Raw genomic sequence first — 26,313 nt, forward strand, 5'->3', positions numbered from 1 at the left:
GAAAACTGGCTGCTCTGTGCTGATAATATTCACCAAGGGGTTTTCCTCTCCCTTCCTGTCCCATAAGAAGTGTTCCCTAGCTAAGATGCTCGGAATTAAGAAGGTTTTATGAATGAAAAAAACAAAAGAAAAGAAAACCTAAGGATCAAATGCCAACTTGCACACACAAAGCTGGTCTAGATTTTCTAATACTCAGTTGCCTAGAAAGCAGTTCCCCATCCATTTATATAAATTTGCAAAGTAGGGAGACTCCAATAATAAAAGGCAAGTGTTCAATACCAGATTATTCGTGCCTTTTAATTAAAGTCTCCAAATAAATAATTATATGTAAAGTAGAGATTAAAAAATACATATTCACTTTTATAAAGAGACAATATCAATCAGTTTTGTTATTGTAATTGGTTCTTAGGCAAATTCTAGCCAGTGGGTTTACAAGTTTAGGGACTTTTTTTTAACACACACACACACACACACACACACACACACACACACACCCCTCGTATAAGCTCCTGCTTGGCCACACTTCCAATGACATCTCATTTCCTCCTGAAGGATTTACCTAACATGGCTTTCTGCTCATGGAGTCTTTCTCTAACCATTGAAATATCTAGTTTTAATTTAACTTCTCTAATGCATTTTAGCTAAAGGCAACATCTACAAAAGCCATCCATAAATCATGACTTAATTGTAGAATCTTCCACTGAACACAGAGGCATGAGTCCTTTCATAAACACTTGTCCAAGGCAAGCAAAACCTGTAATTCACAATTCCTCACATGCCTCCTCCTTATCTAAGGGCAGGAGCATGTGTTAGGTAATGCTGAACTAGATCTACTGTGTCAGTTTCAGAAGCGTTAACACTGCTGGCCCCATCCATCAGATGGCCAGCGAAGCATCGGGAAAGCATGATGGATGCAAAATTATTACAGGGCTGCCATCCGATACACTCACTGCCATTTGTAACTAATGCTGGGACTGACACACTTTTTTTCATTATTAAACATCCACATTAAGTCAACATTGGTCACTGTCATTTCATGTTTGGCACTCTGTTAAAGGGAAAGAAAAGGAATGACAATGGCAGCAAAGAGGAGGTTGTGAAGAAGAGTTCTCTAGTGCCAGAGTAATGAAAATCCACCTTTATTTACAAATCAGTATGGGTATATCGTCCGTGGTAAGGCTTCTTATGAATCTGACTGAGAAATGTAAAGAGAAACTGATATCATTATTGAGTAAATTATTATTTATAATATACATGTTATTCACCAAATTTTCCTCTTATTCTATGGAAATTTGCAAAGAATTGTCACTGAACCTCAGAAGGAAAAATAAGACATTTTTCCCACCTGTTGTTCTTTGCAGTTAAAAATGCACTCATAGCATGTGCAGGTGTTTAGATTCCAGGTACATTGTTGGCAATTAATATCTGGGGAATAAAATTCTCTGCCTTAAGAAATGTATGCACAGTATTTGCATGTTTATTTTGTGATTGACATCTGTTTTATATCAGAAAACTAATACAGAAGTTGGCTTTAACATGTAGAGAACATGTGTGTGAATACACATTTATTGATTCAACCTTTCACCAAGCAATGTTTTCTTCTGGACATGCTTGTATGTTTTTATTAATTTTTATAGAGGAAAGAAGAGAGGAGAGAGAGAGAGAGATCGGTTGCCTCTCATATGCACCCTGACTGGGAATCTACTTGACTGGGAATTGAACCCACAACTTGGGTATGTGGCCTGATAGGGAATTAAACCCTCGACCTTTTGGTGCACAGGACACTGGACAATGCTCAACCAACTGAACCACACTGGCCAGGGCAATTAATTTAATTCTTAATGAACCACAGACAAGTTATAAGGAAGGCTCTCAACATGTAATAGAAGAGCCAAGTTAGTTAGATCACAACAAATAGGAAACAATAAAAACAGAGCAGTTTTGAGAGTTTTAGTATCATTTTTTTCTAATATAACTGTGGCTCTCAATAGCCTTTTCCTACCCAATAGCTACTCTGGTTCCCTTTTTTTTTTCTTTCCTGCCAATATAATCTTTGATCTTAAGATATCCCTTGATTTCAAGGAGGATAGTATCAGGTCTCTCTCAGTCCCAGAACATAATTCATGATCAATTTAATGCAATTTCTCTTCCTTTTGTCAGTAATCCTCTTAAAGATGTGTTTATGATCCAGCACTACCAAAGGAGATGTTTGTGGAAGTCAGCTTGATACAGAGAAACATCCCTATGAGAATAATGTAAAAACATCCCTGTGTGAATGAATACTGAACTTAGCAAAGAGAAAACAAATTCCCCTTCCTGTACTGCTTGCCTTCATGGATAGCTGTAGGTGCAGCCACATTTTGTGACTTTAAGGGAAAACCAAGAGAACCACAAAGATTTCAACCCTGACATCACTGAGCTGATAAACTAATGTCACCAACCTTCTGCTATTTACTTCATCATATGCTAAAACTTAATCTTGGTTGAAGCTACTATATTTAGATTTCCTGATACATGTATTGAAATACATGCATTTAACTACAGCATAGGTATCATCTTCCTAGGATAACACCATTGAAAGAAAAGAGCAGGGAAACTTCTGGTCTATTATTTAATTCAGTCCCGAGCAATGGGTCTCTATTACATTTAAATTGTTCTCCTATTAGGTATGGACACCTTCAAACACAAGGTCAGAACCTAAGTATGCAGTTGATTGTAGGATCAAAACTGCCATTTAGATGTTAAGGAAGCAAAGCAGGTGTTTTTTGTTTGTTTGTTTTTTACAAAATAATTGTATGAAGGTATTCTTTCTGAGCCTTCCTACCTGAGAAGTTTACTTATCCATCCATAAAAGTAATCTGTAACAGAGCTGTGTGGTAAAAAGATCACATTATTTGAATATACAATCAGGCTATAATTAACCAGAGATGACAATTATAAATAACACTGTGTCCCAGAGTTTCCAAGAAATCTGACATACACAGTTCTTGGGTATGTTGAAACACTTCCAAGAAAAGTTAAGAAATGAAAGCTCTTTTAGAAGTCTTCAATTACAATGTGTTTCAGTAAAAATTACTTTCATTATGTGTTTCAGTACATATTACTGAAAGACATTCATCCCTTTCTTCACACTTCTAATTGTTTTCACTGCCCAATTACAGCTCTTCAGAATGAAGACCTTCTAGTTGAGACAACCATATTGGTTATTTGAAATGTGAAGAAAACGTAATGTTTATAAGGTTTGTGTGCTCAAGAAAACAGCTCTCCACTGCAGGATTCCAATTATCTGGATGTCAGGTGATGCTATCACCTTTTAGGCTGCTGGAAAGCACCAGGCTCAATTTCTCTCCCCATTTCCTTTCTCCCAGCTCCTTTCTACCTTTTTCTCTCCTTTATTGCACCCACTCCTTTCATGTCTTTATTTTTTTAAAGAAAGAATTATTTTTATTTTAAATATATTTTATTATTTTTTAGAGAGAGAAGAAAAGGGAGAGAGAAACATCGATGTGAGAGCAATACAACAGTCAACTGCCACTGCCTCCAGCACATCCCCTACTGGGGATCAAGCCAACAACCCAGGCTTGTGCCCTGAAATTGAACTGGCAACCTTTTGGTGCATGGGATGATGCTCAATCAGCTGAGCCACACCGGCCAGGGCAACCCACTTCTTACATTTCACATGTTTTCTGGGTTTGAAAAATTGGGAGTATTGTTTTAAAGAGAAAAAAAAAATCCTCCTTATGGGATTCAAATTATATGAGAAGATAATAGTGCAAACTATAAAAAGAAGTTATCATATAGCCTGTTTGTCTTTCATTAAGAACTCTGAAACAGTCCAGCTAGTGTTGCTCAGTGTTTGAGCATCGACCTAGAAACAAGGAGGTCATAGTTTGATTCTCTTGGGGCACATGCCCGGGTTGCAGGCTCAATCCCCAGTGGAAGCATGTAGGAGGCAGCTGATTGATGATTCTCTCTCATCATTGATGTTTCTCTATCTCTTCCTTTCCTTCCTCTCTGAAATCAATACATATAGGTATATTTAAAAAAAAACTCAGAAGAAAAATATCAAGCCAATTACTAATCTACCTATGTTTTGGCATGGCTAAAATAGGGTGATTATAAAAATCTATTAAAAAGGTAGGTACTAGGGCAGTGGTCGGCAAACTCATTAGTTAACAGAGCTTCCCCTCTGAAATCAATACATATATGTATATTTAAAAAAAAAATAACCCAGAAGCAAAATGTCAAGCCAATTACTAATCTACCTATGCTTTGGCATGGCTAAAGTTGGGTGATTATAAAAATCTATTAAAAAGGTAAGTACTAGGGAAATACCCACTATGTATAGTGATGTCACTTTATGTGGAAGAATAAGCATCCACTTTGCCAACTCAGGTATATAACTGATCTGATATGCTAAGCAATGTGGGATCCTTATTTAATCCCATAGGTAGGCCTACTAACATAAATATGCTATGATTAACAGTCAAAATAATGCTACCACGGTACTAGGGAAATACCCACTATGTATAGTGATGTCACTATCTGGAATAATAAGCATCCACTTTGACAACTCAGATATATAACTGATCTGATATGCTAAGCAATGTGGGGTCCTTATTTAATCCCATAGGTAGGCCTACTAACATAAATATGCTATGATTAACAGTCAAAATAATAATTTGACTTCAACTCTAAAAACTATAAAGGCAGAGGACATATTTTCTTATTAAATACTAGAGGCCCGGTGCACAAAAATTTGTTCACTCGGGGGGGAATGGGGGGGGTCCCTCAGCCAGGCCTGTGCCCTCTCGCAGTCTGGGACCCCTCAGGAGAGCATATTACACTTTTATGATTATAGATAGCACCTCAAGTATACAGCCCCATCCTTAATAGATAATAGATGCTAATGTTGAATAATTACTAATTAAATATGTAAATTTGACATCATTTCAGTCCCATGAATTGCACAGATGTATATCAATCATTGACATTGTGGAAGTGACACCCAAGCTAGTTCAACAAGAAAAGGCAACCACAGTAATACCTGTTTCTCAGAGAGGTTCAATAACCTCAGTTCATACTCAGGTGTCAAGGGTAACAAGGGATGAACTAGTTTGGGTCCGGCTGAAAGGTTTACCTATACATTACAAGAGTTAGCCATATTATTACAATAGTGGAACTGCTTGCCTTCATGTTTTAAGAGTTTCACTTAAAACCCCATAAAAATATAAGACTTTAATTGAAGACATAACTCAACTGCATCGAAAGTGCATGGTGAAGAGATTTGGGAATGCTAACCTTCTTGAGAATGAAGACATATTAATTGGGCAGCAAATTTTGGCAAATATTACTTCAAAAATAGTCTTTAAAAAAGTCATTATAATTCTACAAAAGAGACAGGAAAATTAAAAGCAGTAGCTTTCCACAGAGGCAGTCTAACTCCTACACCTCAAATAGGAGGTGCTAATCAGAGAAATAAAATAAAGTGTGATGGTGGAGGGGGAACAAGAAGTGGCAATGAGGACCCCTAACAATAGACACTATGGAATAAAGTGAATGCAGATGGTTCCACTCCTGTTACTTAATCAAAAGGCTGAGCAGAGTCACTGGAGCCTGCATGAAGTCATGTGTTAGAACAACAGCTGATCTGTATTAGAGAAGATTAACTCGCAGTGCCATAGTGGAGGGCCCGGGATTATTTTATGTACTACCATTGCCTTACAAGCCGTCAGCACAATTATTGCCCTCCGATGTGAATGACTGATCTGTAACCAGAGCTAAACAGCATGCTGCTTAGGGGCCTAGGAGCTTCATGAAGATGAATTTCCATACCATCAAAGTGCTCTTAATGGGCTCCCTGATCCAACCACAAGGCCTGTTTTGCAAGTATATAGAACTTGGGATGAAGCCTTCCTGTCCAAAAGGATTTGGTCGGTTGTCACTTGACAAGTCCCAGCCAGCACAGGGGAGGAGAGGGGGGAGATAGGTAGAGTTGTCTCTGCTTTGGAGGATTAGAAAAAAAAAAGGGTACAGATGCTTGCTGAATGCAACCAACTGCTGTATCCACAGCTGAATTCAATGCACTTAACAAATAACGGCAATTTAGCTATGCTTGCGAGGAATAGCTTGAGTCACTTTGCATTAGCATCTGGCTGAGTGTTAAACTCATTTCTACATGGGGAGCAAAAAAAAGGAATTTCTGTTCAAGCATCCTTTCAAGAGCTAATTACCATGTTTCTCTTTTATTAGTGTAGACTAGAGGCCCGATGAACGAAATTTGTCTCCTCTGCCCCAGCCCCTGCCCGCTGCAGTGGCCACCTCGGTCTTCGCAGCCTCAGCTTCATCTGGAAGGTCGACCAGAAGGATGTTCGGTCTAATTAGCATATTACGCTTTTATTATTATAGATAGCACAGCCCCATCCTTAATAGATAATAGATGCTAATGTTGAATAATTACTAATTAAATATGTAAATTTGACATCATTTCAGTCCCATGAATTGCACAGATGTATATCAATCATTGACATTGTGGAAGTGACACCCAAGCTAGTTCAACAAGAAAAGGCAACCACAGTAATACCTGTTTCTCAGAGAGGTTCAATAACCTCAGTTCATACTCAGGTGTCAAGGGTAACAAGGGATGAACTAGTTTGGGTCCGGCTGAAAGGTTTACCTATACATTACAAGAGTTAGCCATATTATTACAATAGTGGAACTGCTTGCCTTCATGTTTTAAGAGTTTCACTTAAAACCCCATAAAAATATAAGACTTTAATTGAAGACATAACTCAACTGCATCGAAAGTGCATGGTGAAGAGATTTGGGAATGCTAACCTTCTTGAGAATGAAGACATATTAATTGGGCAGCAAATTTTGGCAAATATTACTTCAAAAATAGTCTTTAAAAAAGTCATTATAATTCTACAAAAAAGACAGGAAAATTAAAAGCAGTAGCTTTCCACAGAGGCAGTCTAACTCCTACACCTCAAATAGGAGGTGCTAATCAGAGAAATAAAATAAAGTGTGATGGCAATGAGGACCCCTAACAATAGACACTATGGAATAAAGTGAATGCAGATGGTTCCACTCCTGTTACTTAATCAAAAGGCTGAGCAGAGTCACTGGAGCCTGCATGAAGTCATGTGTTAGAACAACAGCTGATCTGTATTAGAGAAGATTAACTCGCAGTGCCATAGTGGAGGGCCCGGGATTATTTTATGTACTACCATTGCCTTACAAGCCGTCAGCACAATTATTGCCCTCCGATGTGAATGACTGATCTGTAACCAGAGCTAAACAGCATGCTGCTTAGGGGCCTAGGAGCTTCATGAAGATGAATTTCCATACCATCAAAGTGCTCTTAATGGGCTCCCTGATCCAACCACAAGGCCTGTTTTGCAAGTATATAGAACTTGGGATGAAGCCTTCCTGTCCAAAAGGATTTGGTCGGTTGTCACTTGACAAGTCCCAGCCAGCACAGGGGAGGAGAGGGGGGAGATAGGTAGAGTTGTCTCTGCTTTGGAGGATTAGAAAAAAAAAAGGGTACAGATGCTTGCTGAATGCAACCAACTGCTGTATCCACAGCTGAATTCAATGCACTTAACAAATAACGGCAATTTAGCTATGCTTGCGAGGAATAGCTTGAGTCACTTTGCATTAGCATCTGGCTGAGTGTTAAACTCATTTCTACATGGGGAGCAAAAAAAAGGAATTTCTGTTCAAGCATCCTTTCAAGAATGTTTAAATATTTGAATATAAATTCCTTTATGCATGCGACCCTCCCTTCCTTCTCAGAGCTGTCACTTCGCTTTGCCTCCTCTCTGGCGCTTAGCTAGAGAAAGGTTGTCCCCTTCTTGCTGCACCAGCACCTTCTCACATTGTGAGATTGCAGGGGATGAGAGACTGACCCACGATCCGCTCTCCCCTCCAGAAACAGAACAGGCTTGAAAGAGTTTCTTCCACCTTTTGACCCATGTTTGGACCAGAAAAAAGGTAGGGTTGTGACAGGGTCGTGCATATATTTCCTTTCACTATGCAGATTGCTAGCTACTTAGAGTTTATACATCGAATTCCATATAAAACCTGGGAACCCAGGAACCTATCCAGATTAGCAAACTGCTCATTCTGTACAGTCCTGTTTGACTCATGTTTCCCAGTTTATTGCTAAGTAGCTGATCATTTCCACCCTCTTATCTATTGTGTCTATATAGCTAGAGGATTGTTTAAAGGAGATTCAAAAACACTTTAAAATTTCAATTCAAAACATATCAAACATTACCACAAGAAGTAAATCACTTTGAGCTTTCTAGAACTTACAATATTTTTCTGAATATAATATAATGTATTTTAGACAAAAAAAGTTTAAAATTGTCACATTTCAGAAAAATTCAGAAGTTTCAATGGGCTTAGGTAGAAGAATAATGTCCAAGTTTTAAAAATCACATTTTGTTTTATAATAAAGTCAAATTTGTCAGCTGTGCCAGCCACCTAAAACTTGACAGTGTTTTGCATTAGAAACATATGACCAGCTCAGGATCCTAGATGCTTAGACTATGAGCGTGGGTATCATCCAAGCTTATGCTGGTTAAAGAAGATCCAGCATTTTCAAATCCAGCTCATCCCCAAATACAAAGTTAAGCATCTCTGGGAAGCAGAATTTTCACTAAGATTCAGCTATCTCAAGTGCCATTTCATTTCAATACAAATGGAGGGCAGAGAAAGATATTAATTGTCAATAAGGTTTGAAGATGAAAACAAGAGAAATATAAGCCTGCCTATTTGGGGCTGGTTTTGATTCGGATGGACATGGAGATTTCTGCATTGACAAAGGAAACAGGGAGGAGGACTATTAGTCTGAGATGATGAGAAGATGAAAAGATAATAAAGAAGAAAAGCATTCAGACGATTTAAGTATTTTTGGAAAGCCAGGTATTTTAAGAACTAACCTTTTCTGTCCGGCAGTTATTGAGACCTAGACTGTTCACAACAGCCACCTTCCCATCAAGCACCTGTTGTTCCCGCCGAAGTTGCTCCTTCATCTGCCGCGCTTCTTGGATTGCCTTGGTGACAGCATCATGGTCATTTAAATAACCTGAAGATGCAACAGAACAAAGACTATGTTTTGTACACCTGCATGGAAACTTTAACCATAACAATCACTTCTTTTTTGGGTAGTGGCTGGTGTCTGGCATATAAGAATTTCTCAGTGGGATTTGTCTAAATGAATGAATAAGTCATACATGAACATATTGCCAAACATCTGTAATTGAAGCATAATACTAAGTTAAAGGTAGCTGTTTCCACACACTTGAAAAGAAGTTTGAAATATAGTTTTTAAAGAAACTATTTTTAATTATCTGAATATTTTGTAGTGCAAAAAAAAACCTATCTGATTTCTTTTCATGTACGATTTCTTTTAATGTTACCACAAAATGCAGATATTGATAATTATCACTATAATTACTGACACTCTCATAGCATTAAAAAGGCCAATTTAAAGTTTGGGCATAGCACTTCCAGGTTGTTATTTAAAGAAAAAATAAATCATTATTAACTGACAAAGAAGTGCATTTTGGCCCTGAATCGGATTACAGTGAAATAAACCCCAGGTGGCAGTGGTTTGCTATGGATACATACTTGTAATAGTTAAGAGGCTAAATTTCAAGCACAGAATGTAACCAAGGACCTGTAATTGTTTGATTTAAAAAAATGTGGCTACTGGTAAGAATAGTCACACAATTCATACTCTTAATAAGATGGTCAAATGACCAGCCTGTATCTGCAGCTCTACAATCCAGAGTTAGAAAAAAAGAAAAACAAAACAAACAAAAACACTGCCAAATATGTCTTTTAAAGAATAACAGGTGTAAGGAGCAAAAAATTTTTAAATTTAATTCTAACACTGGTCATTTTTTTATTTGATGCCCATTATTATGATAATCTGCATGATTTTAAGGTAGAGTACCAATGAGAAAGGATTTGTTTCACAAATATTGAAAGGCAAGCTAATATCTCATCTTTCGCTCTCCCTATCTTTTAACTAGGGCATAAAATGGCATAAACTAAATCTATACTATGATATTGCCCAGAAAAGGGACTTGTTTGTGACATGAGGCTAAATCTAACCAGATCCATTGGTGTATTGTGACAGATGGAGGGACTGTGAGACAGAAGGCAGGCACTAATCACACATAAAATGACCGGCTTGCCTCAACATGTTCCATGGATTCCAGCAAACTTTACACCCTAATCCATTTTTAGAACAAAAAACATCTGGGCCATAAATCCTCTAATCTGCCAAAACACGCTATTAAATCCCATGATTTGTTGAAAAACACTAAGATTAAAGAAAGGAAATATAAAATGGCTAGCTGCCGTGTTAGGAAAGTGTTATTAATACTATTTCTTTGTCTCAATTATGAATGTTCTGGTACTAAAGAGCCTTGTCTAATCATGTCAGATTACACATCCTCGTTGTATAGCGAGACTCTTCTATCTGATCTGCTGATTGCCAAAACACATAGAAACCCACTTGCTGCCTAAACATTTCTATTGAAGAAGCTGATGTGAGATTAGGGCAGCACTGCCTCCCCCCACCCCTTACTGTGCACAGACCAGACCTTGTCCTCTGCTTTCCTTCAAGCAGAAAGATAAGTTCTAGTGCAGTCCATGCAAGAGGAAGCCTGGACCTACTATGCAGGGTGGGGCAAGAGTAGGTTTACAGTTGTGAGTACGTGAAACAGCTTATTCTTATTTATTAATTATTGTCTTATTTTCCATATGAACAACTGACTGAAGGTCAGACCTACAAGGTTAATATTTACTATAAAAGATGGTTGTTTTAACATTATATTATGCTGACTTGGACAAGCTTCTTGATATATGATTCTTGAGGTATTCTGTTCATAAATACTACCACTCTAGAAAGCAATACAGCTCTGATATGGCAGTGATGGTCTTGGTATATGTTCTTTTAGTAACATCCTAAGTGGACAGCTTGATTTTCCTACCCTCTAACCCCTGTATATGTACAACCAGGCATCGCACATTTTTGTAGTCTATTTAGCTTCTCCAGAGCACATATATGTGTTAAATGGTTTGGCACATGGCACTGAATACAAGTATTAATTCTTTATGCTTTTTAGGTGCTGCCAATATAACATTGTGAAGGAAAAATAATTAATATAGATGCAAAATGAATGCAAATTGTTACAGGATAAATGACTGATGGACATATGCTCTGTCATGGCTAGTTCCCAGTTAAGGTATGTGTTCCTATGCAGGTGGAAATAGAAGTTTACTTTCAAGTAAACGTTCTTGCTCTTAGAGACTCTTGAGTTTTGATTAACATGCTATCTGGAATTCTAACATTTGTACCTCTTGTGTTAAATCATAAAAGCCATTTATATACCATAGACTGAATCTTAATGGGATTGTTTGGTGGTTCTTAACATTTTTTTCTAATCATAGTCACCAAATTCCCACTCTTGCTGACTCCCTCTCTTGGCAAATGGTCTGGCCTCTGATTTTGAAAAGACCAAAAAGACAGAATTTCACCTTCCTGTTCCTTACCCTACCCCTACCCATTGTTACCCCATGCAGCTTCAAATCTATCTCCATTTATACCTCTTCTTCTGTCAGTAAAATGTGCCTCTGTTTTCATTCAAGGAAAATCCCTTGCACTCATGTTCTAGATTCCTACACCTCATCATCGGTTATTTTCTTTCACATTTGTCATCTGCTCTTCTCTCCCATCTCCACCCTCTCAACTTGTAAGTACCTAAGGTTCTCTCCTAAAACAGGCATATGAAGTCTCTCCCTCCTTGTTGTCCCCTTGTTCCAGCTCTGTCTCTCTACCTTCTAAGCCAAGCTTCTCAAAGATTCAAATTCTCCTGTCCCTTCCTCACTCTCCCATTCCGGTTACAATCTTGTTCCTGCTTGCTGTGTTCTTTTAATTGCCAATCTAAGGGGCATTTTCCATTCTCTGCAGAATGACTGCACTGACCATCGCCTCATTGAAATGCCTTCCTTCCTTGTCTCTCATCATAGCACTGGATCCCCTCTCCTCTCCGACTCCTCCATCTATATATCCTTTCCTGGGATCCTTTCTTCACCTGCTCTTTAGATTGAGCTTCAGGAGAAGTGTGTGTTTTAGAGTTGGACAATGCTGAAGTAAAATCCTAGCTTTGCCACTTACTAGCTATATAAATTGCAAAAGTTATTTCACTTTTCTAAGTCTCAGTGGTCTCATTGGTTACATGGGTGTAACACTGACCAGACAACGAAAATGTTGTGAAGATTAGATTATTTAATCTGTTTTTTTAGTATCACAAGTAGTCCCTGACAGTTATTCTGTAACTGGCGGTTCATTTGCCAAATAGCATTAGTGAAACAGAGAAGATTTGGACATTGGGTTCAGATGGATCTGGGTTTCTAATTCTCAGAAAGTGTGATATTTTGAAAAATTATAATAATCTCACTGAGTTTCCATTTCCCTCACCTGTAAAATAAATGTAACCTCAATGGAAGAATTACATAAAATAATACATGTGAAGGTATATATAGCTCTTGGTATCTAAGAAGACAGTAAAAAGCATTATTCCTTTTTTTTCTTTCTGCTTTCATTTCCAAGATATGTGTACCTCAGCAGTCTTGTTATGATAAAGTCCAAGAGGAGGTGTCATTTCTTGTTGAGCGAGAGGTTCAACTAAATAGAAGTCCCCCATCAGAGTCCAAAAAGACCCAAAATGATGACCTGATACATCTTATTCTTCCTTCATTATATACTGAGGCAGCGATTGTATCTACAGGCAGGATTGGAAGATGGGCATGTGTTTAGGAGAGACTCAGTGAACCTCAATCTTGGGAGGGAAGTGAGAGGACAAAGGCCAATATGGCTCCAGTTAGCATCCCAGATGAGATGTGGGAAGCACAGGTTAGGAATCATCACCACAGTCGCCAGATTCTGTAATCTTATAAAATTTACCACAAATTGATGTTTTGCATCTCAGTGTTGCTTCTTAACCACTAACAACAAAATTCTTAAAATTAAAAAAGACCCTTTTATATGTTTTCAGAGGCAGAAAAAAATGGGCAAATGGGCAAGTCCAATCTTAGCAAGGGTAAAATTAAACAGAAAAAGCGAGTAATGGCTGCTCCACAATGAAAATAAACCAACATTGAAAGGTAGGAGGAAAAGCAGGAAGTACCTGTAATGGGTTAAGTTGTGTCTCTCAAAAGGAAATGTCTCTGTCTCAGGCTAACCCCTGGTATCTGTGAATGTGACTTTATTTGGAAATACAGTTCTTAACAGACTCTATTGAAATGAGATCACCCTGATTTAGGGTGGGCCTATATCCAACGACTGGTGTCTTTATGAGAGAAAGGAAAGTTTGACATGAGGAGACACAGGGAAGAAGGTCATGTGACTATGGAGGCAAAGTTTGGATTTTGCATCTAAAAATCAAGGAACACTAAGGACTGTCAGCAACCACTAGGAGCTAATCAAGAAGCATGAGACAGATTTCCCTGACATTCCAGAAGGAACTAATCCCTACTGACACTTTGACTTTGGATTTCTAGCTTCCAATCAGTGATAGAATAAATTTGTTTCAAGCTACCCAGTTTGTGATTGGTTGCATCAGCCTTAGAATTCAATAGATCACATTTGATCCTAAACATAATCCTAAGAGTCAAGGGGTGATTCCTAGTACTGTGAAATATCTACTGTCTGACTCAAATCCTTATTCCTAGTTACATACATCTGCCTGCCTCCTAAGGTTCTCTACTTGAATGTCTCTTGAGTATCTGAAATGCAGTGTGTCTAGAACAGAATTCATCATCTCCCACTTCCTCAATCTGTTCTTTCTACACCCATAGCCCATGCCAGTTGCCCATGCAGTCACCTGGGAGTCATCTAAGACACCTCCTTTACCCAAACATATAAAAGGCAACCACAACCGAGCCCTGACAGCTTTGTCTGCTCCTTGCTCTCACATGTGCTTCTTCTCGATCCCCACATGCCCTATGTTTGCTGAAGCCACCTCATAGCTCACTTGGGCTAATGCCATAACCTCCTAACTGGTTTCCCTATCTTCAGGCTTACACTCCTTGAATCCATCTCCTACTCTGCTTGCAGATACAACATTCCAAAATATTCCAAAACAAGGATTTTGGATCATGTCACTTTACCTGATTAAAAAGCTCATCTCTTGGTACCCCAATGCTTAAGAGAGCATTATAAGATGATGATTTTGTGAAGCAAAATAACCCCATGTTCCAATAAATGTGGAAAATACTAATGAAAGTTAAAAAGGTTTCTTCAATGCACAAATTCTCAAAATCTTGAATATGTTCATGTGCATCGTGGATCTGCAAGAAGTAGCAATAACATGCAGCCTTTCCCAAATATACTGAAACAGGAAACACTTTAATGCTCCCCACGAAACGTCATTCTAGGATAAACTCCAAACACTTTAAAATGGCCTAAACATCTCTTCATGATGTCAACTCTGCTTATCTTTCCCGGGTCATTTCTTGCTGGTCTCTCAGGAGTTCTGTGCTGCACGGAACTATTTCCTGTTCTAAGGACAGCCTTCCTCCTCCCGCCCACCTCTGTCGTCCAAGCTTGTCTTTTACTGAAATACGCTCTCTTCCTGGTGTGTTGGGAATTTATTTAAATGTCACTCTTCTGTAAGGACTTTGCTGACATACCCCAGACATAGTCCTTGGCAGCAGTAGTACTTCCCATTTATCTGCTCCTTCAAAACCTTGTAAATGTTCTTATTGTGTCATTGTAGCTCGTTTTCTAAATTTGTCTTTCACACCAGTCTCTGAACTCACTACTTGAGGGCATTTTTTTTTCTTTTAGTCTTTTATTCCTTTGGCCCATGGCAGACTGTTGAAGGAATAAATGCATATTTCTAAGTTGAAAGTTTCCAGTTTATAATTCCAAGTTCATTGATTTTCTATGTCATCATATCAATGGAGGCCTGTACTATATATCATGGATTTATTAAAATCCATGAGCTTAATAAATGCTATCAGGGCAATACAAATTCTTATTTAGTACATACTTATTTTACATTTGGTTTTTCAGCTATAAGTAAAAGTAAAGGCCCAGGTGTTTTAAATTATTTTCAATACATATTAATATTTTTTACGATTTTTGACATCATATCATCATCAGATTTTGGGCACCTTGTTATTTCTTCACATGTGAAATCTCTCAAGAATTAGTTGAATAATAAACATGAATGCAAATTGTAAATTGTGAAATGTTTTGTGAATGTTAATTGCCAGATGTTGAATGATACCCCTAACTTCCTGATAATCCAATGGCTACCTATGTAACTATTACACAATTCTTGTTCAGTACCTTACCCTCAGAAAAGTTTTTCTCATAAAAAATGTAAATGTATTTGAGCTAATATTCTCCTTCATGGCATCATATTTTAAATGAGCAAGTTGCAGGAATAAAATACCAAATTAATGGACCTCAAAGTGTTTCCCTTCATCTTATTGAATCTGTGTGTGTACACACATTTGCCCAGGCAAAATTTCACTTATCCATCAGGAATGAAGAGTAAGAATAATATGTTTTAGTGTTTTAGAGATGATAGAACAAAGACCATGGCATCTAAGCCTCAGTCCAACTCTTTCACCTGCTTATCCTCCAGGCTTAGAAAAATGTATGGCATAGAGAAGATGTTTAATACCCATCTATTGGATGAATGAGTGAAAGGTTAAATAGATGCCTGATTAAAGCATGTAATACAGAGAGACTACCAATAGGCAATAACTAAAAATAAAGCATCCCAACCTGGACTCTGATTTTAAGGCCTCAACTTCCACTGGATGTGAGTTGGCCAAGTTATTAAGTTTCTGTGTATGTGTTTCCTTGAAACTAAACCAGAGGTAATAAACAGAGTCACAGAGCTACCTACACCATGAGAGCAACTTACTTAGAGTCCCTAGTAAGCACTTAGCCACTGTAGGCCTCTGTTCTTTATCTGTAAAATAACAAGTTTTGACTATTTGATATGGATATCTGCTCCATCCAGTTGAGGCTCTATACTTCTAAAATTAACTGCAGTGAGAAAATAGATTAAAAATGCTTTGAAAAAAGTTAAAAGTGTTCTATACATGTGCAACGTAAGTGAAAACGGCCAATGAGGGAAAGATAACATCTGGTCAAGAGCTTCTAAAATTATCCATCAATCATCTGAACCTTCCCTGGCTTTTAAGGATTCTTTCTTTGGAGCTGCCTATCATTTGCCATCCATATTAAAAACGTCCTTATATAATATACTGTAATATTGGTCACCAACCTCAAAAACTCACTTTCTATATTTATGGCTGGTAGGTATATAACAATGAACCCATGTCATTAATGATACCTTTAGTTATCTTTTAGTTCACAGTTTTCCATGCTTTATTAATGGCATAACACATTAATTCTTCTTTCAGGAGTGACCTTTACAACACCATTAATGCTCAGAGCTTTTATCCAACTACATTATTACTCATTATAGTTTCAGCTTTCAACATCTGCCATTTGTTGAAAATAGAAAAGCAAATTGTAGTGCCCTCAACTCCTTGGAAAATATGAGGAATATGTGTGTGGTGAAGGGATGTTTCAGGGAACAAAATAAGAGAAGTTTTAGTAGTGGAGAAAGTCAGATGACAAATATCATTAAATATATTCTTGCCTTTCTAAAATATTTTCTTATACTTAATCTTTGGAATGCTAATGTATAAAATCCTCATCTAAAAATACAAATGCATTAGTTATTCCATTAGTTTAATATTCTAGTTCTAATGATATTACAAAAGTAACTCATATACCAACATTGTGATATTTACTAGGATAAGCCTTCATGTCTATTATGGAAATAAATCATTCTTGCCAAATAAAGTATTGCTTTTTCTTGTTTTTTTTTTTTTACCAACTTAGGACATGAAAGCAAGTCTTTATCTTGGTGTCCATTAAGGATGTTGAGCAGAGTGACTGAGAGTTTGACCATAACGGAATGGTGCATAATAATAAAAAGCACACGTACACCCAACTGTTTTCAGACTTCTCAAAAGTTAGGTTTTCATTGTTTCTCTTCTTATGGCTGCCCCACTGGCCCACACTGACTTTCTGTTGGCAAATAATCTGGAATTCTACTTTGTGAAGATGGAAGCAATTGGAATACATCCCTTCAGCTTTCTTTCTATCCATCCCACAATTTCTTCACAACCTTACTTCTTTTTTCTTTCTTTCCTTCAGTCTTAGAAAAAACAATGGACTTTTCTCCTTTCCAAAGTTAATCCTTTCTCCTTATCTCTTCTTGTTGCATCATCACTGATGCACTCTTTTATATCTATACATCTCTCCAATTCTTATTCCCTTTGAAAAATAATATGGTTTTTCTATTCTAAAACCATCACTACTCAGTCTTCTCAAAATTACTTTTCAACATCAAGCTTACAAAGAGACTGGTCTATATATCAACTGCTCTTTTTTCCCTCATATTCTTCAAATAGTTGTAATTGGAATTCTGCTACACCCTTGTACTAACCTCTCTCTGAGTCTAGCTACCCATAAGCTCCAACTAAATCCTAATGTTTTTATTCTTCGTGTTCTTTAACTTTTCTGCCCCATTCAGTTTTAGCTCTGATCACTTTCTACTACACCCTCATTCTATACCTAGCCAAATCAATGTTTCTCAAAAGTGTACTATTTTACTGTTTTTTTGTTTTGTTTTTGTGTGGGGGTTTTTTTTTTTACAGTCTAAATTTCTAGGGCTATTACTCTTCTTCAAGGCTCCACTTGAAATAGATTATCCCCAGCTTAGCCTCCCTTGATCCTTCCCAAATAGAATTCCACACTCTCCTCTTTATGAACAAAGGATTGTATCTGTGCTCTGGAATATTACTTACTATGGCTGACTTGTGCTGTAGGATGATTTTCCCCCCAACTAAACCTTGAGCTCCTTGAGGATTGGTCTGTGCTAGCCTCCTCATAATATATACAAATGACAAACATTTTAATAAATGCGCAATTAAGTAAGTGCTGTCTAATTTCTGTTACTAAAATACAAACTATTAAAAATTTTAAAAGCTTATAGAAGCATTTCTTTTTTAAAAAATTAAATCTTTATTGCTGAAAGTATTACATATGAGAAACATTTTCTAGTGTTTGGCTACTCTACTGAAATGACAATTTTGGAGAAATGAAGCTATCAACTTTTTATAATACTTTTAATATATTCAGGTAAATTTCAAGTGGTGTGGAACTAAACAAACTTCACATCCTGATGGTTGACTGCTAAACCAGGCAGAAGGTATTTCATTATTATGTATACTTTGTACATATCACAAAATATAAAAATAAATTTCAGTGATGGAAAAGGCAAGTCACCTGACAATAGCATTCTGGAACCACTGCTCTCTGTGATTAGACATTAGGCCTCTTTTATATAAACTTAGGAACATCAGTTATAGCAACAAACATAAGCAGTTCAATTTGATTTTCAGGGGGAAATTATAACTTGGAGTTCAGTTACAAATTCCAATTGCATGTTAAAACAGACCTATGAGGCTCATCAAATTGGAACTCTCGTATGGAACTAAAGCCATGAATAGGGTATGTGTGATTTGCCATTAAAAGATGATTTCATTCAATTGCCACAAACAGAAAATCAGCAAGAACAAAAGAAACAGAACTTACCTATTGTGCTAACTCTGGCTGAAGGACTAGCTAATGCTGCTGGGACAGAGGCTTTGAGGGGGCCTGCCCCACTGCTTATTCTCAGAGCTGGCATATGGGGAGAGGTGGGTGATGTGGGTGATTTGCCATCAGAGGTCTTGGGTTTAGCTGATAGGTTCAGTGGCTGTGCCACTTCATCCTGCAATGATCATTAGAACATGAGTTGTGATAAGGAAAAGCTGATTACAAATTCCTAGAAAAACACAGGTAGAGTGCCTGTCCTTTCCCATCAAGTTACTCTACCAATCAGTGACCTTAGCATTCAATCTGAACATCACAAATGTTTGGTCAACTGTCAAAAATGTCACTGTTAACTACATATTATGAAACACCTTTTGTATTAGATAAAGTATAAGTACACTCAACCATTCAGAAAGCACATAACTGATGTCACCTGTAAGAAATATTCTGAAAGAGCTATTATTTGTACTATTCATTTTTATTGAGAGACAATCCATTGTTCATATAAAATTATGATGTAGACAGCTTTTATCCACCCTCCAGAGAACAGGGTTTGAGTCCCAAGCATCTTTGTATCCTGGTGCTTAGGTAGAGTTCCTGGAACATCCATGATAGAGGAGTGAAATGGTGTGTAGCTCTGATCAGAACTACTCCCCAAATTAAATACAAAAAAGAAAAAAAAACTTTCTAACTGTTAGAAAATAACCCCTTTTCTTAAGTTTCCTAGGAGCACTTTTGGGTTTAATAAAAAATGGAAACAATATAATTAGCATTATATTAATATGTACTATTTATGTGCAACAATGTTCTAAACATTTAACATTACATTTTTTAAAATCCAAATTTGTTTTACATATTTTCCTTACAGTGCACTACATGGTGGTATAAAGATTTGTATGTGGTCAGTTCAGCAGGTATGGTGATTTTCAATTGTTCTATGCTTGAACAGGTCAAGTTTGCATAGTTCACATTTTATTTTATAACTATCCATATTAGCCCTTATGAGTACAATTATCACTCAAATTTTTATTGCAATATATAAGAATCAGACACGACATCACTTTTTTTCATTACAAACAAAAAGTTATTACTTTTCTGTGCTCTAAAATTAAAATATTGCATAATTTGCTTGTATTTTATTGTTTAAATTATATCCAGTTTTACATAAGTATTATTATAGAATAAAAATATAGCTTCCTCCCTGGCCAGGTGGCTCTGTTGGTTGGAGCATTGTCCCGTACATCGAAAATGTTGCAGATTCCATCCTCAGTTAGGGTGCATATGGGAGGCAATCAATCAATGTTTCTCTCACATCAATTTCTCTCTCTCTCTCTCAAAATAAAAAAAATACCTATCATTGGGTGAGGATTTAAAAAATATATACAGCCCTAACCGGTTTGGCTCGGTGGATAGAGCGTTGGCCTGCAGACTGAGGGGTCCCGGGTTCGATTCCGGTCAAGGGCATGTACCTTGGTTGCCGGCACACCCCTAGTAGGAGGTGTGCAGGAGGCAGCTGATTGATGTTTCTCTCCCATTGATGTTTCTAACTCTCTATCCCTCTCCCTTCCTACTGTTTAATCTTCATGAGTTAGGTACATAAAATATCTACCAGTAGTAGCAGGATAACTTGTCAAAATTGGAACAGTTTGAATCAAATGGTGTGACTTGGTGACATTGAAACCTGTTAATAAACATGTTAATTAATGCATACAAAATGTTATGTATATATTTACTAAAAAACACTGGAACAAGGCACTTTATAAAAATGGCAAAATGGTGTAATATAACATCTATTTCAAATTTATATTTTAAAGTGGTTTATTGTTAGATTTTATTTTTAGCTGCACTTACGAAACCTATGAACAGGCTAGGGAAAATGGCTAACTTTTTTTTTTCCAATTCGATTTTCTGTTTCAGAGAAAAGAACAGTTACCTGAAAATCCATGAGATAATTCAATGGCAATCTGGGGTCATGTTAGATGCATAATAAGTTAATGACCATTATACCAAATTTTTATGGATTCATAGAATTTTGTAAAAAAGTGAAGTAAGATAATTCCATGACTGGCTTAATATATTTTTTGAAAAGTTTACTTTAGCTTTCTTAAAAGTACTGGGGCAAAATCATCCCTCCATTTTTCAATTTGAACATTTAGTTGGGCCGGTCAGCCAAAATCCATATATATGATGCTATGGTTGGCAGAAACCCAGGGGTACTGTTTCCCCTTTTTTACTCTCCTCCAGTATGAATGACCCTGTCTCAAAATGTGGTCTGTGGACTAGCACCACCAGCACCACCTGGGAACTTGTTAGAAAGGCAAATTCTTTATCCTTAGAAACTTCGGAGGTGGGTTCCAGCAATCTGTGTTTTAACAAGCATTCCCAGGTGATTCTGATGCACACTAATGTTTGAGTGACACTGCCTTATATAATATACAGGGAGATTATTAAAATATATGCGTATTGGCTACAAACCCCTTTAAAAAACTTCCTCAGTATAAGGAGGTAACATTAAAAATGATGTAATAGTAGCTCAATCCTTAATTTTTTTATCAGAACATAGCATTATATGCTAATAATAAATAAAAATATGCATGTGCATAATAAAATAAATGCTACTGAGATTCGGTGAGACAATAAGGACTAGAATCCACATTTTCTCCCTGAAATTCCGCCAAAATATCCTGTCAGAAGGGAGCTTCATTGACTGTTTACTATGCAGCTGTAAATAGTCGAGGCACTTTTCCCCCATCAAACGTCGCACCTGCTCACTACCTTCTGTGTGAAACCACTAGCTTTTGTCATGACAGCCTGAAAACTTCCCCTGACAGCATCACAACTCTTGCAGAAGTTTTGAGGGGATGCTTGGAGAAACTGAAGGTGGCTGTTCCACTTGACTGTGCAGAAAGAAAAGAGAGGAGCGAGTATGTTCGCAGAGTTGCTACAGAGATTTACCAGCTCAGAGGAAATGGTGAGTGTGTGTAGAGAGAGGACGGTAGTGTCCCTGAAGATGATGCAGTTGTGGTGCTGATGGGGTGAAAGGTCACTGGCTGTGCTTTAAGCATTAAGAACTATTACATAAGCATACTGAAAAAGGACTACCCAAAGCAATGATCAGAGCAAGAGATCCACCGGGGTTCTTAATATTCTCCTCCATTCGAGGCAGCATGATGCCTGAAATCCAAAAAGTGCAAAGCCCTAAGGACATAATAGAGGTTGACAGGTCCAAAGTTGACAGAAATGTCATTCATAATTGCCCTTTCATTCTCTTTCTTTGTGTGACCAGGCTAATGGTATATTAATAAGAACCCACATGCTTGATCCTTATACCGGTAGCTATAAAAATAATTTTGACCCATTATATAATATTTCACAATTTGATTCTTGTAATAATTTATAACAGAGCTACTATAGCAAATACCTATTATTTATGAAGAATACAGTAGTTTACCATTTTCTATTAATTATTTTAAAAAAATATTTTTATTGATTTCAGAGAGGAAGGGAGAGGAAGAGAGAGATAGAAACATCAATGATGAGAGAGAATCATTGACTGGCTGCCTCTTGCACGTCCATTACTGGGGACTCAGCCAGCAACCCCAGGCATGTGCCCTTGACCAGAATTGAACCTTGGACCTTCAGTCCGCAGACTGATGCTCTATCCACTGAGGCAAACTGGCTAGGGCTCTATTAATTATTTTTTACTTGACTAGATAAAAATTAAAACACTCTAACTATGAAATGGAAGTGGACTATTCATTTATGGGATGTGGCCTCCTAATTATGAATATGCACAATAAGTGCCAAATGTAAGGCTTTTTCTACTTTGTTTATTATTTGCAATATCTCATTTAGGAGAAATTTTGAAGCTTAGCATGATTAGTCTATAGTTTTAAATATAAAGTATACATTTAAAAATTAAGATATATAATCCTATATAATGAAAGGCTAATATGCAAATAGTCCGAACGGCAGAACATCCAGAACAACCGAACCGAACAACTGGTCACTATGATGTGTGCTGACCACCAGGGGGTGTGCGCGGGACATGGCAGGTGTTGGCCGTGCAGTGGAATAGTGGAGCAGGTGAGTGGGGGCACCAGACCAAGGCGGGGCACCGGTCGCTGTCATCGGGGCGAGCCTCTGGTGGTTACTGAAAATTCTTTGCTCCCATGTGCTGTGGTCCCACCCGGCGATCACATGTGCAGCCAGCATCGACCCCACTCGCACCTGCCACCAGCGCCGGATCCGCCACTCACACCCACTGCCAGTGCTGGCCCCACTCACACCCACAGCCGGTGCTGCAGCTACTGCTCGCACCCGCTGCTGGTGCCCGGCGCCAGGCCCAATCACTTGGTGCCATCAGCAGATGCGAGCGGCGGCTGCTGGCTCTGATCGCCCCTGAGGGCTTCTCCACCTCCCCCTGCTCCTGAGGGGCTATCGGGGCAGCAGCTGCCACTCGCACCCCTGCTGGTGCCAGCCTCAATGGCTCCACACTGTCAGCGGGTGTAAGCGGGGGCAGCAGGAGTGGGTGGGGCTGCTGGAATACAGGGGACAGGAGGTCGCAGCAGGAGGGGCTGGAGGGGCGTGGAGGATGGGCCGAGACCTGCCCCTGTGCCTACCAGCCTCGTGGCCCACAGTTCCTTTCAAGGTGCACAAATTCGTGCACTGGGTCCTAGTTTACATATAAACAAACATAAGTAATTTTCAAGGTCAAGAAAGCATTGGAAAAGAAAGCATTTCTATCAAGTTCAGCATCAAGCAGTGAAGAAAACAATTTTCTGTTAATTACTGGTCCAATTGTTAAATTACGTTGTCAGTTAAAACTTTTTAAAAAAATATGTATTTTTATTTATTTCAGAGAAGAAGGAAGAGGGAGAGATAGAAACATCAATGATGAGAGGGACTCATTGATTGGCTGACTCCTGCATGCCCCCTACTGGGATCAAGCCTGCAACCTGGGCATGTGCCTTTAACCAGAATCAAACCCAGGCCCTCTATCTACTGAGCCAACCCAGCTAGGGCTGTCAGTTCAAATTTTTGAAAATAGCATATATTATACTTATTTCCTTTATATACAAATTGACAGATAAAAATAATCTTATGTGTCTGTTGAATAGCTCCAAACTTGTATGTGATAAATATAGAGCAAACATGTATAAGTTAAGGTAAGCACTAATAGAAGGCTATTATTTACATTCATAGAATTATATTTATTTCAAGTCAATCATTTATTTAATTTTCAATACTATGAAGTAATTAATAAACCCAAAAAGGAAACTATGGTTCAAAAAGTTTTAATGAACCTTGGTTTGTGGACTCAACATACAATATTCTTCATTTACATGACAAATTAAAATTACATTTAAAAAGATGTTAATGGAATATAATTTCTGAAATTCAGGCTTAGCCATATTAATACTACCACATAATAAGCCATATAATGGTTAATAAACATGCAATAATAAAATAAATACTCACATTTGCTACTTTATACATTCGTTTAAAAGTTGAGGCACATAACATTGACTTATTTTGGTGATTTTTTTATGTGCATCTGTTTCTCACACTATATAGCACTGAACATTTTCTTCCTTTATACTAAAGAGTTAACTTAGACAATTTTTTTGAGAGAAAATATCAAGGGTTTGTGTACAATATGCCAGAAATATAGTAATTCATATAATAATGTAGAAGAGAATACTATTTTGTATATCCACATACAAGTTTTAGGAACCTATTCATGCTATAGCTTCTTCCAATAAAGTCTTTGCTAATCTTAGTTGTCTGGGATAGAATGCAAAGCACGTACAACCCAAACAAACATAATAGTTCAGGCATGTTCCATTTACTTAGAGCTTCTATAACTTGTCTGAATGCAAACACTTCACTTAATATCAGCTTGTGGTCACAATATAAAAATATCATGGAGTTCCTAATTAAATTGTATCCCAGCCAATGAAAGTCCCCACACATATAAATAATAAATTAGATAAGGAAATAAGTTTGACACAAATATAGAGCCTTACATGCACTGGAAAAATACCAACTGTCATCATGGATGCAGGGGTTATTCTATGTAAAATATAAAGTTAAAATATATTTCATTTAGATGGTTTTCAAGTAATAAGTTTATTCTATAAAAATGTGTTACTCTAATATAACTGTATAATATTCATCATGTTATAATGCACAAAGACCAAACACATTCTGATGTTTGATTTATATAAGAAATCAAATAATTATATAATAAAACTCATTCTCCAGAATCCTGGAGGGTTATTTCTCTCTTATTACTCCTTAGCCTTCATTCACTTCTTGCTAAGGAATTTTAATAGGGATGTCAATATCCTAAAGAAGTCTACTTCTTTCTTTCTATTTTCATCCTTGCTGTTCACAGCATGGAAATATGCTCACATATGGATCTTGGACCACAAGATGGACCACTAAGAATGTGCAAAGGATTGTACCCTCCAGAAAAAGCATTCATCTCTTATTGATTCATTCTCTAATTGATTCATTCTCTAATTCATTCTCTAGTATCTAATTGATAATCTAGTTTGTGGCATATCACAGTTGTCTCAAAATTCTACTTCCTTAAATATTTACCTAAATGACTCATTGAAAATGAAACACTTATTTGGTAGTTAACAAATGTATAGCACTCTAACGTCAATGGACAAGACCATGTACATTTATTCAAGCATCCATCCATCCATTCATTATTTATTGAATAAAATTTCAACTATTTATTAATGACTGTTATATGTCAGGCATTAGAAAAAGGCAAGTCACCTAACATCTAGGCATGTGGTTTTGAGGCTTTTGTTTTGTGTGGTCAGTAATAAAGGAGCAAAAAAAAAAAGAAATGCATTTCCTTTCTATTTGAGACATAGGTGTAAACATATGTAGAATTGCATCTTATTTAAACTGAATTCTTTGAGGACAGGCTGTCTATGCATTTAATATATTGTTTCATTTATAAATATGCTTTGATTCTTTAATAGCCATATGGTAATTGAAATATATATATACTAGAGGCCCGGTGCATGAAATTCGTGCACGGGGGGGGGGGTGTCCCTCAGTGTGGCCTGTGCCCTCTCACAGTCTGGGAGCCCTCGGGGGATGTCCTGACGGCTTATTGGGCCTAAGCCAGCCGTGGGCAAACTACGGTACTCTAACTTGACCTGGTCTAAATTGGTCTAGTTCAGCTGTGGGCAAACTAAGGCCCGCGGGCTGGATCCTGCCCGTTTGAAATGAATAAAACTAAAAAAAAAAAAAAGACCGTACCCTTTTATGTAATGATGTTTACTTTGAATTTATATTAGTTCACACAAACACTCCATCCATGCTTTTGTTCCGGCCCTCCGGGCCAGTTTAAGAACCCATACCCTGGGGGGATGTCCAACTGACGACTTAGTGGGCCTAAGCCAACAGTCGGACATCCTTAGCATTGCCACAGAGGTGGGAGAGGCTCCCACCACTGCTGCTGTGCTTGCCAGCTGTGAGCCTGGCTTCTGGCTGAGCGGCTCTCTCCATGGGAGCACACTGACCAGCAGAGGGCAGCTCCTGCGTTGAGTGTCTGCCCCCTGGTG

At 37.6% G+C, this 26,313-nt stretch overlaps 1 protein-coding gene across 6 annotated transcripts in view; it reads right to left on the minus strand.

Annotated features, from left to right (window-relative positions):
- SOX5 (SRY (sex determining region Y)-box 5) overlaps nucleotides 1-26,313 on the minus strand; it is a 414,575-nt gene that overhangs the window by 26,062 nt on the left and 362,200 nt on the right. For all 6 annotated transcript variants that reach the window (XM_014544242.1, XM_014544245.1, XM_014544247.1 and 3 more), the window contains exons 10-11: nucleotides 18,719-18,896; nucleotides 8,949-9,094 (exon numbers count right to left, since the gene is read on the minus strand). In XM_014544242.1, the coding sequence (XP_014399728.1) occupies nucleotides 8,949-9,094; nucleotides 18,719-18,896 (324 nt within the window). The remainder of the gene's footprint in view (nucleotides 1-8,948; nucleotides 9,095-18,718; nucleotides 18,897-26,313) is intronic.

This window comes from Myotis brandtii, unplaced genomic scaffold, assembly GCF_000412655.1.
Source record: "Myotis brandtii unplaced genomic scaffold, ASM41265v1 scaffold358, whole genome shotgun sequence".
Taxonomy (NCBI): Eukaryota; Metazoa; Chordata; class Mammalia; order Chiroptera; family Vespertilionidae; genus Myotis; species Myotis brandtii.